At 41.6% G+C, this 18,911-nt stretch overlaps 1 protein-coding gene across 3 annotated transcripts in view; it reads right to left on the bottom strand.

Annotated features, from left to right (window-relative positions):
- sbf1 (SET binding factor 1) overlaps positions 1-18,618 on the bottom strand; it is a 62,795-nt gene extending 44,177 nt beyond the window's left edge. The window contains exon 1 of one of the 3 annotated variants that reach the window (XM_037122365.1): positions 18,399-18,618. In XM_037122365.1, the coding sequence (XP_036978260.1) occupies positions 18,399-18,453 (55 nt within the window). In that variant the 5' untranslated portion in view covers positions 18,454-18,618. The remainder of the gene's footprint in view (positions 1-18,398) is intronic. The other 2 variants (XM_037122366.1, XM_037122367.1) reach the window with 2 other exon arrangements.
- Positions 18,619-18,911: the final 293 nt, after the last annotated feature.

The raw sequence follows: 18,911 nt of genomic DNA, 5'->3' as shown, positions 1-18,911 counted from the left end.
GGCAGGTTATAAATGTCTCTTGGACTGTTGTCCCCCAACCCTAAGACAGTCAATGATCTAATGTGGTTTGCTGTTAGCAGAGCACACGTGGAGTTGCTGGGATTGCCAGCAGTGTCGACAGACAGCAGTCTGAAAATATCCCTAATGCAATTTCAGAGTACAATGCCCGCCTTGGACTAGCTCATGAAACTGAAATAAAATTACAAGTCTGTAACCTCTCATTTAGGGCCTTTCTTGGCTAATCCACAGTGCAACAAAAAAATGAAAGCAACCTCTACAGTTGGCACTTTCAGCCGAGAGCAACAGCAGGCCTGAGGGTGTAAGGCAAGGAGGAAACCGTGAGCTATGAGTCTGTCTGGGAGGGAGCTGCAGTTACACCTCTATAATGCCTGGCTGTAACAGGACAAAAAACTACTTCTGGCATTGCTTTGATGCCAGATACGGTGTGATGTGAAATTTAAACCGTCATGGATTCCCAACTAACAACGTTTAATGTAAATGTTTGCTTTGAACACTAACCCTTTGAACAGGTGTGTATTTCTGCTTTGGGAGAGTCTGTCCAGGACATACAAAAGACTGGCTTGCATAATGTTTCATATCTGTCTGGCTAGACAAGTTTGGATACAATCTGATTTGGCCATAGATATGGACAGCTACCACACCAGTCAGGACTTCAAATGAAGAAAAAAAACAAAAAACAAAAAACAGTCCAACAGATTGAGTGTGAAGTGAATAAAAGGTCATTACCGTGAGCACAGAGGTAAATCTGAGCTTCAGTTTTTGTGGTTTTGTAAAAATGAACTACTCTTCAGCTCTTACAGACACAAAATAAGGTTAGTTTCATTTTAACACACGGTTTCATGTTATCAAAGTGCCAAAGCTACCATCACATTGTTACTATTCACTCAACTCTGTCCATTAATAAACAGGGATTTTTTTGTGATATCTGCTACCATCCGATGTATGGGCTGTTTACACTTCAACTGTCAACTGGCCAGATCACCAATGTGACTATAATCTGTTTTTGTTTTCGAGGCTAGCAGTTTAGTTAAAACTAGGGGTGTCACAGCATACCGCTATTGATGATAAATGCAATATTTAAGGAAATGTTGAAATAATTTTCTTCATTAACATAATATCATGTACGTAATTCAGCAAGGCTTAAATCAATTCCTTTTCTTTCAGTTTCCGCTTAGTCATAGTAAGCAGTAACTAGTTACATAGTAACTAGCTAGCTAGCTACTACCTTAGAGTGTGGTACCATGATGGCAGACCAAAGCAAGACATTCCATCGACCCCAAATGAAGGATGGCTTTCCAATGTGGGAGATTTCTGGTTTCCATAAAAAGTGAATCTGACTGTTTTTTTAAATGTTTTATTATTCTATAAACGTCACACTAACATCTTTAAATCTGATATCATGACAGCCCGAGTTATGACAACTGCTTTACTAGCAAAGCTAACAACCATACACAACCTAACACAAACACATGAGTGGAACATCATTTATTAATGATGAGCGAGACAAAAGTTTTACTGTCTTCACAGGCTCTAACTCACACTGCTTCCTCAGCAGTACAACTCAATGCTTTCTCACCCATACAGATCATTCAGTAGTTGAACTGAGCAGGGATCAGATGAACAAACAGCAAGTCGATGTGTCTTGTATTTGATTGTACATGCAGACAGAGATGGAGTCATTCATTGGAGCTGAATGAGGCAGAGAACAATGGGTCATTAAAGTGTGATTTTGGTGTAACCACAGAGAAGGAATCACAAGGCAGGAGCTGTGCACATTCAGTAGTGATAAAAGCCAAGACATCAAGTGGTCATTCTAACATGCTGGTTTTGATTTTTTTAACATACCCATACCTTTATTAAAGATAATGAAGTGATAAAAGTGTGAGATAACACTTTACAAAGGGTTATACAAAACCGGTAATCATATATACAGTAAATTGTGTGTGACATGTTCCTGTTGGTGTGCACACAAACTAAAAAAAAAGCAGTATCTACCACAAAAGCTCAACCACTCAGGACTGTCATTCTTTTTGGGATTCATTACTGTAGCAGGAATGTGTCTTTGGCCGTTCAGACTGCTTGGATCAAACTACCCGTTATTAAATCTAATTTTTTCCAGCTCCTGCAGAAATACTATTGCGTGTCACTGGACTGATCTGCTATTTGTTGGCAAGAACAGAGCGCTAGCAAACACAGCAGGGTCTGCAACAAACCCTATTACAACTGCACAAACACTTAGTAACTTCAAGAAGGTAACTCTCTGTTTAAGAAAGGAGAAGTAATCAAAGTCCTTTAGAAGTCTTTCTGTGATTACTATCTTTGAAAAGTGAAATTGCTGTCTGTCTGTCTGTCATTTATTTCTTATACACGTGCATTTATGGCCTATAATTTGACAGTTTCTTTGTGCTTGTTCATGCAAAGCAAGAGCTCAACTTGACTTACAACAATTACATCAGCTCTTTCTGCTGGCATTGCAAAAGAAGGGGCAGGAACCTGATGTTCTATGAAATCTAATTATTCATGATAAAACCTGTAGGCTGACTGGAATATGAAATGAATTGTGAAATTTGTAAACAGAGTGACAGTTGTATATCTGGTACAGTTTGAGAATGTAAGAAACACACCCTTGTCAACATTGGTGGAAAGACAAAGGTGGCGCTGGGTGAAACCACAACGAATGCTCAACTGATAATAATGAAATGAAAAATGTGATGATGAAAATGCTTAAACAAATACTTGCAATTGTGTGTCATCGATTCTGCAATATTACAATCAAAGAGATACCGCAGAATTACACAATTTCTCAACACTATGCTCAGGAATGGAAGTCACAGGTCAGCTGTGATGGGAAATCCTTCAGCTATCTGCATGAGAAAATTATACTGGATCATATAATGATAAAATGACATAATATGACATACTGTGATTGCACTGGTAATGTCATGGAATCCCTTTTCTGTCAGAGAAGTCTGATTTGATGTGGACTGCCTCACTATATTGTTCCTGCAATTCCAACAACTGCAAACTTGGTCTTCACTGCCGTGCTCAAGTCTCAAAAATGTCCATCAACAATTGTGCCCTTCCTGATACAGTGGGTCCAAGAGTATGAGTATCCACTCGAGCTAGTATGGACTCCACAAGTTTGTATAAAACCTGATGATGACCATCTCGCGTGCTCTGACAGCCTTCCACAAAGCTTCTTATTTTAAGATACAGTGACTTTGGACTTTTTTTTTATGTCCATAACCTCACTGATAAATTGAATGGCATGTTTTTATTTTTCTTAAATATTTATTTATGAAGTGCTAAGAGGGCAGCCAGGTGTTCAATTTGACAATGAGCCAGCCCTGGAAAGTAACACCACCACATCCACAATGCCAGCAGCAGAATCAAACTGAAATCTCTTTTGATATGGGGCTCCTCCATGTCACACCCACTGCTTTCCAGTCAGACTCAGCTGAATGACTCTGGACTTGGCAAAACTCCATCAGGCTTTGTGCAAAGGAGCCGCCTCACGCAGCAGTGATGCACAGAAGTGTCATATCCAGTCGTACTATATAGCCCCTTTCACATGCGAAAACTGGACATCAATCAGAGAATCAGATTATGACACTGTGCACATGTGCTCATTCACCCATGTAGCACATGTGCCAAACTTGTTCATGCATGTTACAAATTCTCCATATGGTTTATGGGAGGGGCAGTGCCTGGGCCTACATACTTCTCCGCAATGATGACAGTTTAGCATTGATATTAATACTAGGTTACATGTATTTGGACGCATCTGCAACATCAATGGAAGAGTGGCAACGAGGCAGCTACAATCAGTGCACAAAGATCCCACCATAGACAAAGCAGCTGCAGCATTTTGGATCGAGTGCGAACGGGCCATATGGAAGCGGAGAAGCCGAGAGGTTAAATATTCTGGGCAGATGTTTTACAGAACTTTGACGATGAACAGTTGAAACACCATTTTCGCATGTCCCAGACTATATTTGAGTATGTGCTACAGCTGATTAAATTAGCACTAACACGGATGATTACACTTCAAGACACACGCTTGCTGTTCATCCACTCAACTGTCTGCCGTATTCATATATGTGGCCCCCGGATATGCGCATGTACGTCTTACGCAAACCTATAGAAACTACAATCAAAGTTTCAGGAGGTCGGTATTTGAGAGTTGTGACATTTTTGCTTATGTTTTATTCACCAAACCTGGCATCTCATCTTTAATTAAGCATTTACTACTTTAACGGAGCAAAAGAGGTCACATAAAAAAACATGATTTGAGACTTCACTGGGACCACCTGCTGATGTTGAATTTGTGTTGCTCTTACCATCTAAACTAATTGTAATTTCCTTTTAACCGCAATCAGACAGCCCAGGGGTATATGTGCGAAAGGATGTGGCAAACGTCCACTGGGTGTGGGCAAGTAGCAGGTGAAAAATGTTGGCACGCCACAAAGAGTGCTGCTATTTAGATAGTAGTGTGTGTGCATTACAGAGCTGCTGCTGAAGTAAGATGACGGCTTCCAAAAGCTCACTATCAGTCTGCTGTGTGAGAGGAATGTGACACAAGTAGAATGGCTTTGCAAGGACAAGTCATGCAGCTATCAGCTGTTGTGTAACAATAGTTAATTAATGATTTATCAGTTTAATTTCTATCATCATCAAACACTATGATTTTGCAACTTATGCACACACGTTTTGCACAATGTCTATTTAGTACAAGATTGCCTTTGCCTCTCGTCTGATTTAGATGGTCTCTTCCTTCAGCATAAAGCCTCAAATCTCAAGCTCAGCATATAACCATGAACTCTACATGTAGGTTTCCATAAATCTATGTAGCATAATCTTTTTTTCCTGGATAGCCTTTCTGTGCCTGGCTGGCCAATGCTTTCCCACAGAACAGTTCTCTCATTATAAAAGCTCATGCAAACATCATTTGCTTAGTTTGAATCCCACCCCCCTATTTACAGCAAGGGTGAATGTCTCCAAAGTGATGACAACAAATTCATGACAAAAAGCATTAACAAATCACTCAAATATCAAAGTGGTATTTGCTATAAGGCTACTGTACCATATTGTGCTTATGTTATGTTATCCTCGTCATGACTTGGGAGGAGTGTAACAGCAGATGTGTGTTCACAGAGTGAGCAACACAATCAGCAAGTCACAATCAGTGCATTCAGTTCTTACCGTGCTGAGCAGCCAAAAAGACTCTGTTAATGTGCAGAATGCGAACAGACCACTGCTGAACTCTTTCTAAGTGGCCCGTAACAGCCAAATTAGACTTCATGCTTCCTGCTTTGCCAACCAAAAGCATTTTGTTTCATACACAATAGTTCAGTCTGGCTATTTCAAAATGGCACTGAAGATGATTTGAAGCATTCAACTCAGTTAGGGTAAATTAAGAGTTTTCTGTTTACTTTTTAGTCTATGTTAAATACAGTGTATAAATACAGCCTGATTTGTTGACTAAATGGCAACTATGTTATGACTTCATTATCGATTATCCATTCCTTTCTTGTAACTCAACTTCCATCATCTTGCCACTCTGACATAATTTTCATCCAATAATGGGGCTTTCAGCCACAATATAGTAAGCCTGAACTAAGCAACTTTAAAGAGAACAGCAACTGATTCAGAAAGCAAATACCATTTCCAGTAATCATTTCAGTAATTTGTCAAGCAAAAATGTCATTTACTGATCCTAGCTTCTAAATTGTGAGGATTTACTGCATGTCTGTATCATTCATGATAGTAAATAAAGAGTCTTGTGGGTTTTGAAATGTTGGTTGTAAAAAGCAGCTATTTGAAGGTGTTACTTTGAGCTCAGGGAAATTGTGATGAGTATTCTTCAGTTTTTTAAAATTATTTTTATAGACTTTAAAAATGATTAATTTAGGAATATAATCAACATATTCATCAATAACGAAAATAATCATTAGCTGTAATTACTAATAACTAAGGAATAATACCAAATAGACCAATACTTAAAAGGTTTGAGCAAGAATAAGAAACCAAAATGTAAAAAGCAAAAGGAAGTATTATTTTTTATAGATATTTTCAGATGTTTTAAGACTCGGGCTTCTATAAACAGTAATCATTATTAATGATAGTAAGTAGTGACACATTTGCTACTAAAAGGATACTCTTATCTTATTTTGAAAAGTCAATCTTACAGAAGACCAGTGGCAGATACAATCAGAGTCTCATGCCAGCCACAATCAACCAGAACAGAGCCCTCGATCAACCCAACTGAGACACCGCTGAGAATTACAGCATGATCTTGATGCAGGCGGCTTTTTACAATTAACACACATCCTTTGGTAATCTGGTCAAGTAAAGGTTAACTAAGAAAAAATAATGGGAAAGGGAGAGGCAGGAGCAGGAGAGGAAAAGTGGGTCATGTATAGAGGTTGTGTGCATGTGCTGGAGCTGGCAGCGACTCCTCACACAGATGACTACTAGCAGCGATGGTCTGTGACACAGGATGGAAGGAGACCGCCGGATCATGTGATCACTGAATGATGGCAGTCAGAGTTGAAATGAGTGTGTAGCTGTGTGTGTGTGTGTGTGTGTGTGTGTGTGTGTGTGTGTGTGCGTGTGCATGTGTGTCATGCTATTGGTGCTGAACTAGACCACAGCTTCTCGTTTGCAGCCTTCCAAACCACAGTGACACGACATCAGGCGGTTTCCAGGGCGACTGCAGCAGGCGGGACAAAAGAGAGCTGAGCCTTGTGTGTTTCCACGCATGTTCGAGTGCACAGAACTATGTACAAAATAAGGTAAACAATTTGGTCTCGAGCTTGCTCCTGCATAAGGTTCTGAGAGAGGAAGTTGGCTTATTACAAATGAAACAACATCTTCCTGGAGCGTTGTGATCGCTACCCTTTTACTACTTAGGTTTAAAAGCTCTTTTTGTGATGAAAGCCTTTATCAGTAAATCAATGCTACAACAGAAAAGTGCTATACAAAATGCATTTATTATGCACGTTCTTTAATAGTATAAATATCCACGTATCTTTTGTTTAATCTGCAGGTTAAGTGAGGTCAGTGTGTACATGAGGTGAGAGCTGCCATCACTGTTAGCTGTATCTGCAGTGTGGTAAGACAAGAACCAAATCCCAGCATGCCCCTTGCCCTCACCACTCAGCTTACTCTTGCTAGGATAGAGGGGTGGGGATAGAAACTCGCAATCTGACTGAGCCAAGACCTTCAGAAACATTCATAGATTTGAGGTCTTTGGGTGAAAACATTCCAAACAATGACATCATTATATTACACTACACCCTTTGACAGTGCTCTCTTTGCTGTCCACCCAGTTTTCTATTACATACACATTTGTTCACACATGAATGCGCGGTCACTCACTTGTGCACTTTTTGATACGCACACACATACATGCAGGTCAGTCTTGTTGACTAATATGAAGATGTGAGTCACTCTCTGATTAAAAACAGCTAAAGACTGAGGCTCCTCATTGTGTCAGAGGCAAAACAGTATGGTTTTATGTTGCTGGTATCCACAGAGAGGACGAGTGCATCAATAAGTAATACTTGACATTAAGCGCTTCCTGGATTTAGTGTCAGGTGAGAATCCTGCATTAATTAATGAGTCAGCCCATGTTAAAAACCAACTGTCTTCATGAAGCAGCCATTTAGGAACCAAATAAGAAGGTGAAAAAAAAGACCCTGCTCCATCTGGCAATGCCGTCGCCCTGGAGACAATGTGGGACATTTTCTTTGTGCAAAAGCTCTTCAGCAAACTCACATCCTTCCTGCAAAACTAATGCCCCCTCCTCTCTCTCACTCTCTCTCTCTCACTCCAGCACCAGGACCACCAAAACAAAAAGGAAAGGCTTTCCAGGAGAGGAAATGGCCTCAGCGAGGGACGAAGCCACTAGTGTACCTTAATAAATTTCAGTTTGAGGTAGCAAGTTGTTTCAGATCAAACTCAAATCAAAAAGTCACAGACTGATGATTGATAACATCAGCTTCATTTCTTCCCACCCGTCATTTCGCCTACACCATCACACGTGGCTGTCTACAAGAGTGCTCTGCTTCAGTCAAAACAGACTCAATAGAGTGAGGAAACTTGCCAGTGCTCCCAGAACACAGGCCATCTACTTTCCAGTCACTCTGGGCAGAGTCTCTGACTTAAGTGCATCCAGGATTCAACTTTTGCTGAGCAGACTTTAGTCTTTCATATCCTTGTCTTTCTCCTCAATGGCATATCAGCCCATTAAATGCATACAATATAACACAGTGCAATATTTGATGTCACTTTCAAAGTTCACTTGAAGTGAAACTGAGAGGTGCCATCAGTAACTGTGATTTATAACTGTGACAAGTATCTGGCAAAATGATAATGTGAATTTTACCACTTGCAACACACTTGCCAACACACTATATAACTACATAATAACGACAACAGCAACATCTGGATCTGCACAAATGGCAAAGTCAATCATCAAAACATTTTTTGTACCAAATTTGTTGACCTTCGACACACAAATTCACAGCATTGACTGAACATTATAAAGTTGTTAATCCAATATATAGGAAGCTATCGTAGCTCTCACCATTCACTTTTATTTGAACCCGCACTGTCCAAGTACAAGCGATGCCACAAAAAAGAAATGGTTTACAGACAGTTATGGGGTAGGTGTCAGTGGAACATCTTTTGAATCAACCATGTCCACTTTTTGTTGCATTAGCAACTGAGCTAACAAGCTTACTCACCACCAATTTCCTATATCTGACATAAGTCTTTTCTGATGGTTTTGAATTGTGATAGATCTCATAGTAATACACAATCTACTTTTCAGGCGACTCATTGGGATCTCAATATGAAGTGTCCTCTTACTTTCATTCAACAACCTTGAAGTATTTCATCTGCACTTTGTGTACATACAAATAGAATCTTATAGACTCCTCCTTGGATGAGGTATAGTAAATAATGCAACATCAGCTATCAACAGAAGCGCAGCATGAGGAGCTTGTGACAAAAAATAAATGATTTAAAAATATACAGAAATGTAGTGTATTAAAGTTGCTAATGGAGACATTCACAGGATAGTCTAGCCTAGATTCAAAACTGAAAACAAAACACAATTTAGATTATAGATCTTATTTGCAATTAGACTGTGAAATAAGTTTTGGCCAGATCGCCCAACACTATTCCCTAATGCAAAAATCAATATACAGTCCTCAGAACAAAAGGCCAGGGGGAGGTAAATTGCACATTGCAGAGGAAAAAAGAAGGAAACTCAGAGAGCTATAGTGTCAGACCAACATTAGCACGTTCCCACTTGAGCACCAACACATACAGTAGTTCGGCAACCAGCACCTCAGGAGTCCCCATGTCACCAAGCCGCTAACACTGTCTGTTTTGTAGTGCCACTTACTAGTGGTTGACACTATGGTTTTGTGTGCTTGTAATGATGAGAGCCATTGTTTTGCATTGATTTGATTAGCTATCAGAGAGCATCACAAGAACAGTTTAAAAAATTCAAATGTTATTATCTCATGAAGCTAACGGTCACTGTGAGGGGGAATTCTTGAAGCCTTTCAAGTACTGCTGCACTGTTGCATTACGAGCCCTAACATCCTGAGAAGAATTAATTTAAAAGTGAGATAAATCTATCAATTCATCTATCATAAACACCAACATAACACCAAGATTATAAAAAGGGTAATTTGGGTCAAGTAGTTCAGATATTAATGTCAGCCAGGTTTAAGTGTATTACAGTGAAAGGCAACAAAGGAGCTACAGCTCTCAAAGTGACTGTAATCAAGCTTTTTCTGAAGTATGTGTTGCCTGGAGACCCATCTAAGTCAAGTCAAGAAGAGCTCATGAAAATCTTGCAGGTCATCTTATGTGGGGTTTGTGTGTTTGCCAGAATCCGTAGCCAAATGATACACTGAGGATGGTGTGACGTGCCAAGAGTGACAAGACAAGAGTGACGTAAATCGGGGGTAGCTTCTAGTATTCATCAGTGGATGACAGTCACATGATGAGGAAGGCACATGGTCCGCATGCTGACAAGGTGCTGTCACAGATCAAGCTCAGTCTTGTGTCTCTGCACAGCTTAAAATGTCAGGAAGACTTCACTAATTCCCCCTGGGCACTGCTTGTAAAATACACCCAGCATTTATCTGCACTTTGTAAGATGCAAGAACAGGTATGCATATGTTTTAATGAACCTGGTTATTCACCAAAGACATGAAATACAGGAAATATGGTCTTAATGCAAGTGGCTCCTCAAGAACAAGATGCAAACAAGACTTCCGTGCACTACCACACAGTACTGCAACAGGAAACATGTTGTGATGTCTGTTAATGCTACTACTCAATCAGAACTTATCCTCTGGCATCCAGACATGTGTATGTACTCAGCAGTACATTATACCCCTCTAATCATTTCAAACAAACACGCTTCCTGACCCCTTTTATCAATTCTGCTGTATTCTAGTGCCAGATTCAGTTGCAAATTAAGCCCCAAACTCCTACCACAGCATGATTCACCCACGCACATGGCCCGGAAATTACATCTTGTTACTCCGGCAACGAGTAGCCAAGAAACAGACTTGTGCATGTCTCATAACCAAACAGTAACCAGAGAATAAACAATGGAGGCAGACAGCTAGGTTTTGGCTGTATCTGTAGTTGACATATTTTGCTTCCAATGATAAATGCTTTATTTCTATTCAGCAGTAAAGGGGTCACATGTGAAACATTCAACTATGACCTAAAAGCACCATATGTGTGCTACCTGTGCTGGCAAAGGACTGGCAACGGACTGACAACACTGGCATGATTGACACTGTTTAACATGCCAGCACCTTGTCTCTAAATCACTTTTAAAAACAAATGCGACATTAGACAACCCATAATTTTAGATCACCAGATCTAGGAGCAGCATCAAATTGTACTTACTCATAGATACCAGCCACCAAAATACTCCCGATTTTTTTCATCATTATCCATGTAAAATTATTATTATGGTTAATTTGAAATTAGCAAAAATGTTGAAAAACGCCCTATATCGCAATGTTAAAGAAAGTGAGAAAAAAATCCTAACTAGCAAGACTGCAGTCGTGATGTTTACATTCTGTAAAACTTACTACGGTGCTTACTTTCACACGCCAGAAAAACTACCTTTTTAATAACCAGGTGCATGTCTGAAAGGGGATAAAGTGGAGCAGGTGAGACTCACAAGACTACAAGCATCTCTGTGATGTAACAATGTTGAGTTGTACATTGTGAATCAAACAAATTCAGAATTTTCAAGCACTGCTGGTTATATTTCGTGGAAGCTGAATATGTTCGTCACAAAAGAAAAGATTAAGGCAAAAAAAAGTTATGCAGTTACGCAGCCTTACTGATAACATGATGTAATGTTCTGGTTATTTCTCCCTGTCTGTAGCGTAAAACAAAATCTAAAGCCCTGGGCATCAACAATTATCTGTATAACCTTTAAACAACACAGAGCCGTTAGGGGGGAAGGGAGGTCAGCAAAGACATGCCATAAATACAGTATAGGGATAAGGACATCAAACAAGGTCTGGACCAATAACCGACCCTTGATTTGTATATCTAAACCAATCACAGGCTCCGCATAAGATTAGAGCAAGCACAGTGGGTGTCTGGGAGGCAGATTTCCTTTTTTTCCCCTGAAAGACTGATTTGACCTGGATGCCATCTTAACAAAGATGAGACTTAATCCTCTGCCACCAGTCAATCAGCCAGTGTATCCGATCAATTCATTTAGCTAACACTATTAAACAAAAATGACTGCAAAAATATATGGTCAAAGTGAAAGTGAAACCTCCATACCACAGTTTTAAGGATATGGATGAATTCGAGTTATGCTCCTGTGCTGGTAGTTGTAGATGTAATGGATGCTGATTTGTGATTTGTGATTCAAGACAGTGCATTGGTCAGTGTTTCCCAGTGCCAAGGTGACAAAGGTCACGTAAAAGTGCACAGAAAACATGATTTTTGATTAAACAAGGAAACACGTTTTTTAATTAACTTTATATCAAATGCAATATCATCTTGATTTAATAAGGGCAAAGGGCCAAAAGGGTCAATGATGTTACATCTGCCATGTTTATCCTATGCCTACATGAGACAGAATGACACAAACCACTTCTAGTAATCCCAACAACCCCCTATCTTCAAACCAAAACTGCCGAGGACACGCTGGAATCACCCCTCAGGGATCTGTACGATTGCTCCCTTGGGCACCAACAGATTGACTGTGAGCAGCACTGACTCAGCCTTTGTCCTGAGAGGGGACAGAGAAATTCTTTGAATTCCAGGGAAACTATCAAAGCATCAAGTAGGAGGGCATCCCCAACACCCCCTAACACCCCCCCACACACACTCTCACACACCACAACTATCAGCATATTTAGATATTTCTGGTGTATTTTCCTTTGTGTAACTTTACTATAAAATTGTCTTTTCCATCCCAAAGTCCCTTTAGTCAGTGTATGGCACGTGTGTCACTGCAATAAAATTTGCTCCATTACCTGTGTGGCTGTGAACACCAAAATGTTCGCACCTTTGTTGGAGAGACCAACTTAAGAACAGGAAATATTACTTTAATTGCATTGAATCTTCAAATAGAGAAAACGTTTCTGCCGAAGGAAGCGGTCTGCAGTCCCTGTGCGTGTAAAGAAGAGTGTGTATGTATCGGCATCCCTACCCCCAGTGCACGCATACACGCACACACACACACACAAACACATACACTCCTCCTCTGTATCTGTATAGTAGGAATGAGGGAATGAGGACAGCGTTGGGGCCCTGGGGCCACAGTCTTCCTCATGAATAACAAGTATTCAGCACAGCAGACAGACTGCTGTAATAGCCACACACACACACACACAAGGACAAAGGTAACATCACACCAGTGATATGATGGAGGTTACTCCCTTGCCACAGCTCAATGACAGCTATCTGTAAAACCCGCAAATTTGTTCATGTTCTTTTAATTGCACAATTATGATCTATTTGTTTTGCTTTGCTGCCATAACAGAGCTGGTGTCTACATGCTTTTATGAGCTGCTGACACTTAAATAACTCCCTCAGCTTCATGTCAGTGGTGAGTTTTGGTGTCTGCTTATATCTAAAGACACAGCATATCAGCACAAAGTAATGACATTGATATCTTTACCTCAAATAATCTTATTAATAAGCATTATTGCTAGTCACAAACTGGTCAATATGTGACAGGCCCTCGCCATAACCCACATCCAACAGGGGGGTTCATGTTGCCATGGCAATGCAGCAAACACACAGAGACAGATACAAACATTCAGGCAGACATCTGAATGGCTGAGGGGAGAGCGGCTCACACCAACACACAGACACACACTAGAGTCAGCGCAGCAAAGCCACGACCCAGCGTCACTCTGTCCCCCTATGAAAGGCAGATTGTGAAGGCTATTTCTGGAGGGCCTGCTGAAAGGCTGCAGCCCTGCTCTGGGGTGATGGAGGAAGTGGCTGCCCACAGGCAGGCACTGCTGGCAGCATCACACACACTCCTCTCTCCTCCACTCACTCACTTCTTGCTTTCAATCTGAGAGGTTTCTATTTCCCCTCTGAGCTTTATCCACCCACAGCTAGACCTTTGCTTGCATTCACAATTTCAGTGCTCAATGCACCTGTGAGCACCAAAATTAATTAATCACAGATTTCATACAATAACTGAAATCCCTATTTCAATACTACAGCAAGAGTCTCTGGATCAGTTACTTAATGAAAACTCAATAGTTTTCTGAAAATGTATCTTTTCGCGGGACACCATGGTTGTCTTGAGGTTTAAGGCACCAACCACGAATCAAAACTAGGTTTGATGTTGCTCGCATAATCCATTTCAATCTCCATTTCTCCCATCTGTTCATGTCATCACTGTGCTGTCATCAAGCTATCACAGTGAGTGTGGCAAAAATTCTTAAGTGTGCATATTTCACAGGTTCATGGTCACATTTAAGAGGCTGTTATCTGATTATGTTGACCTATTTCTGGAAAAATTGCTTACAGCTATTAATGAATTATCAAAATAGTTGGCAACTAATTTAAAGAGTTAACAACTTATTGTTTGATCGATTAATCAACGCAGATCAATTTGTAGAATGGTGTTGTAAAATAACCAGACTGTCAGTACTGCTACAAAGCACTCTGACTGAATACCAACATGGCCAAAACAGGCATCATAATCCCACAAACATGTATCTTCATGGTTGACCATTCTCACATGCCTATCAACATATTCCCCAACCTAAACTCATCTCACGCCAGAAGCGATATATTAATTTATCTAGTAGCTGGACAGGAAAAGGTGCAAGAAGTAATACGTAGGGCTAGTTTTTTTGTTTTTTTTCAAACTTTTCAATTCAAAGGGTGTTACATTTTTCTGAATCCATGAATCAATTAAATTTTCAACGCAACTTTTTTGCAGCACTGACAGCTATCTTATCGTTGGTCTATCGCATCTGAAGTTTTCCATTGCTAAGGGCTGTGTTAAGACAAGGTAAAGGGTAAATCATAATCTAAATCAGGAACACTCTGATTGAAGACTATGTAAAGTATGTAAAGTGAGTGTGAATCATAACGTAAAAAAACGTTTTTAGTACTTTAAAAGTGCTGAGGTTCAGTACAGCCCCACAACTGAAAATATCAGTCAGTCAGATGTACATTTTCAGTAACTGAAATGTAAGTTAAACTGACTGAAGTGTCAAAAGTGATATATGAAACTATTTTGCATACAGAGCTGACAACCAACTGAAAACCAACTGACATCACAACCACTGTTACAAAACTGTCACAGTCAGGAGTTACAGCTCACTGCAATCTCATACATTGACAGCCATGTCACAAGTCTACCATCGTGGCAGCACTGTATGACAGTGATATACACAACCTGATATCTGTGAACACATCAGTCTGCATGGATGCTCAGTCTGCTACATGTGCATCTCACTGGCCTTTAACGTTATGAATGCAATGGTCATGGTTCGACTGCAAGCTGTAGTGGTTTGTGCATGTGGGAGTGTGTGTGTAAAAGAGGCTGGGCTTCAGTTGAGGATTTGTGCGCCACGGCTGTCACTCCAGCCGGAAAACAACCATCCTGCATTCTGTTTAGAGCAGTGACCAACACCCTCAAACTGCACCGCCAGAGGCACACAGATGGAGCCACAATAGAGCTTGTATGTTAGCGCCTGTGTGTGAATGCATGTGTGTCTCTTCGCGGTCTTGAATGAGACCGCCTCACACAAGTCGTGCACACATAAACACACGCCCCTTTCTTGGTTTTCAGATGCACACAGGGAGACAATCTGGATTCTCACTCTAAACACGAGTCTCCCTCGGGTCCTCTCCCCAGTTTCCTGTTTGGGCCTTGCGCTGCGTATCCATTTAGCTGCTAGCGGAGGAACCGCTGTCAAAACACAGTGACAAGCAATACAGTTTCTCAAGAGACCCTTCCTAGGAGGACCGCACCCCGGCAACTATGGACTCTTCCCAACCCACAAGCAGCCATCTTGGCTCTAAGATCCACTGATAGTATAACTTAGCATCTAGGCTGAGCACAATGTGAGCAACCTGACACCTTGGAGACAAACTGAGAGGCTGAATGGAAGATTCAAGGCTCTGCCCCCAGGTTAGACTGTCTGTGGGTACAAAGTCAACAAGGAAAAGTTGGTTAAAAAAAACATTCTGCTAGTCAGATGTGCTGTTTGTAAACACCCACAATGTTTCTGTTGGTGACGGTGCTCTGACAGACAGATGAGCAGCGATGATGTAAGCCCTGAAAACCTGTCAGTGCCCACGCTCGCGAAAACATTCCACTGACTGAGGAACAACCAGCAAGCACACACACACACACACACACACACACGTAGACAGGATGCATGAAAAATTTAGACACAAGAGGAAGCTCTACTGTGCTTCAGAATTCCTGGTATTCTTATGATCGAGGACCGTTCATTCTTGACTCAGAGCCAGTTGTTTTCTTTACAGCTACTTGGTGAGAGCAGCAACAAAGCTGGGGACATTAAATGCAATGAAAAATTATCATACACATCAGGAGGTGGGACCAAATAACGTACTGCAATATCTATCATATACTTCCAATTATGATACGATTATAGATATACTGGCGCCAAATATCAGTACTTTTATTAAAACATGCAGGTGCCCCAAACAGATTTTCCTGATAAACAGACTTACCAGAGTCATGAAGTAATGACTCTGGTAAGTCAAATTATCAGGAAAATCTGTCCATCCAATGTTGTGTCCTCCCTTTTCACATTTTAACTTCAGGACTGTGGCTGTTTTACACTGGACTGATGACACACAAGTTGCAGTCAGTGTGTGTGATGAATAGACGCTAAGATAACACTCCATGCACTGTTTTATGCATTGTTTCATCTCGGTTCATGTCAAATTCTGTGAAACTGACACCACAATTCAGTGAATAAAATCATTCCTGCACTTTGCCTTTTCAGGGGTGTTTTGTTTTCTTCAGTTAGACATAAACAAGATGTATGGTTAGATAACTGTCTTGCCAGGTAAGAATTACAGCAGAATCATTGTATCATGATACTGTCGTAATCATGGGCTGCATACTGTGAGTCCCACCCCTAATTTGCATGTACAGTTACTTGGAAATCTGGGGCATCAGACTCTAAAATCAACTCCACCCCCAGAGATCGAAGACTGACACTGTAGCCGACATTGATTATTGATTGGTGAGCATCCACATTGACAATATCAAAATCACTTTCAGTATTTCTTCCAGCTCCTGGCACGGATGTTCAAGGAAGCAAGAGTTTAATAGAAGAGCACAAGACAATATTGAAAGCAAAGACTCTGCATTATCATATTGATAGAGGGTGCACTTAGGAAGTTAGTTATTGCTGTTAGATGGTGATGATGATGGGGGAAAAAAACCTCACTGCAGCTAGTGGAGATGTTTTGCTTAACCATGTGCCTCCACCTAGAAACTTCAGCATTGAGTAAAGTTGCAGTAAACAGTGAGGAGGCAGTAGTGGGGCAACACCGACAATCATCATCACCCTTAAGTGTTCGGTTTTACGAGGCATGGGAGCCTTGATCCATTAAAGCCATTGTGGCTTTAATGTCTGGTTCCCAGATGCTTTTTACAGGCTTGCTCTGCTCTACATTGCATTCAGGCAGGAAGGAGGCTTTCTGCAGCGTTTGCAGTGTCCACGTTATAACATCCTGTATTCAGCCCCCTCTGAAAAAAAAAAGCAAGATGCATTAAGTGCGTTCATGCAATCAGAAAAAGTGTTGCAGGTTGCTCCAGCAATAAAAGCCAGTTCTGCGACTGCTTTTAGACGCAGAGGACTTGTGATGTTACAATTTGCCTCTTATGAATAAATAATGCGCAATATCCACTCTAAATAAAAGACCGTACCACGTTACAAGCTGCATGATTCCATCGGATAGGCGGGTTAAATATTTCATGATTAAACGGGCCATTATACTACACAGATCTAGGCCAAGGCTCAGGCTGAAGGGAGGGGGGCTCAGATAACGGTCCAAACCCCGTCCCAACAACACAAGGGAACAGAGCTCCGGTCCGAGGGGGCTCAGGGAGGGGCAAAGCCATCTGGGTTAATCCACACAAAACACAGACACAAAGAAAACAATCTGCAACTCCGCCGAGAACAAGCATCGATTTGCCAGTATAAAACATTAGAAATGAAAGTCCAAGCAGAAATCAGCGGGGTTTTCGTGATCTGACTGTCCCAAGTAACTGCTCAGGACCCATCAGCCACTGACAACTCACTGCCAAGCAGGCTGTGTGTGGTTCTCTGCCTTAGAATGCCACGTTTAAATGTCGAGCGTGACATTCGTAAATGGGAGACAACCGGGGAAGATGCAGGTGAAACTGTGAAACGGTTGAACAAATCCGCCTAGGTCACAGTCGACCAAGCTGCCAGCCCCCCCTCAGAGCTAGCCCGGCTAACGTTAGCTCATAGCAAATAAAGTTAGCCCAAGTTTACTGTCAACAGAGTGCGACTGTTCATTTTGCTACAGCTAAAACATGTCTGGAAGTTAAGCACTGCAGTGGAGTTGAGCAATCAGTGTGTCACCCCGTTAGAAATGCGGGACACCAGCTGACAGGCTCGCATTTAAGTACACTAATCCCGGGAGGCCTGCGCGTCCCCGGCCCAAAGTTGACGGATAACTGCCGTCTGACAGCACCTAGCTTCGGTCAGCGGTGAGTGGTGACCCGGCCCGTCCCCGCCTCCCTCCCCGCCTTCTGTTTACCCACAGCTAATAATACGCCGACAGAGCTAGCAGTGCAGGCTAACTCAAGCACCCACCTCGCTTGTCGAGGTCGTAACCGACCACTAAAAAGTAGTCGGCGAGCCTGGCCATCTTTGGAGCTCACGGCGACAGGCCTTTCTCGCTAAATCCTCTTCTCTTTCTGTCGTCAATAGTCCATTTACGTCCTACCGGCGATAGACACATCACGGGCGACAGTAGCATCCTTCCAGCTGCACCCCGCCGCCATACTGTCAGTCTGCCTTGCCCTGACAGCGGAGAGCCGCGAGTCTGCGCACTGAGGGACACTCAAGGGAGGGGCTGCTCGGCAGGAATGTCCCATGCGAGGAGCCAAACCATCTCAGGGGCCAAAAGTCTGACCAGAACCTATAATAAACCCAACAGGACCGTCGCGAGAATGGTGAAAGGTGGCGACGATTGTAGGAGCCCAAAGCTGGAGACGCACAAAAAAAAAAAAATCCAGTCCAGACTGGTTTAATTTAAAACAGGCATCCAGGAGAAATATTACTTCAGGTGGGTTCAGAAATACCCCATATGCTACAGTCCTCTAT

Source organism: Acanthopagrus latus, chromosome 14 (genome assembly GCF_904848185.1).
Source record: "Acanthopagrus latus isolate v.2019 chromosome 14, fAcaLat1.1, whole genome shotgun sequence".
NCBI lineage: Eukaryota > Metazoa > Chordata > Actinopteri > Spariformes > Sparidae > Acanthopagrus > Acanthopagrus latus.
Note: the sequence above shows the minus strand (reverse complement) of the source record. Positions and strands in the feature narration are given on the sequence as shown.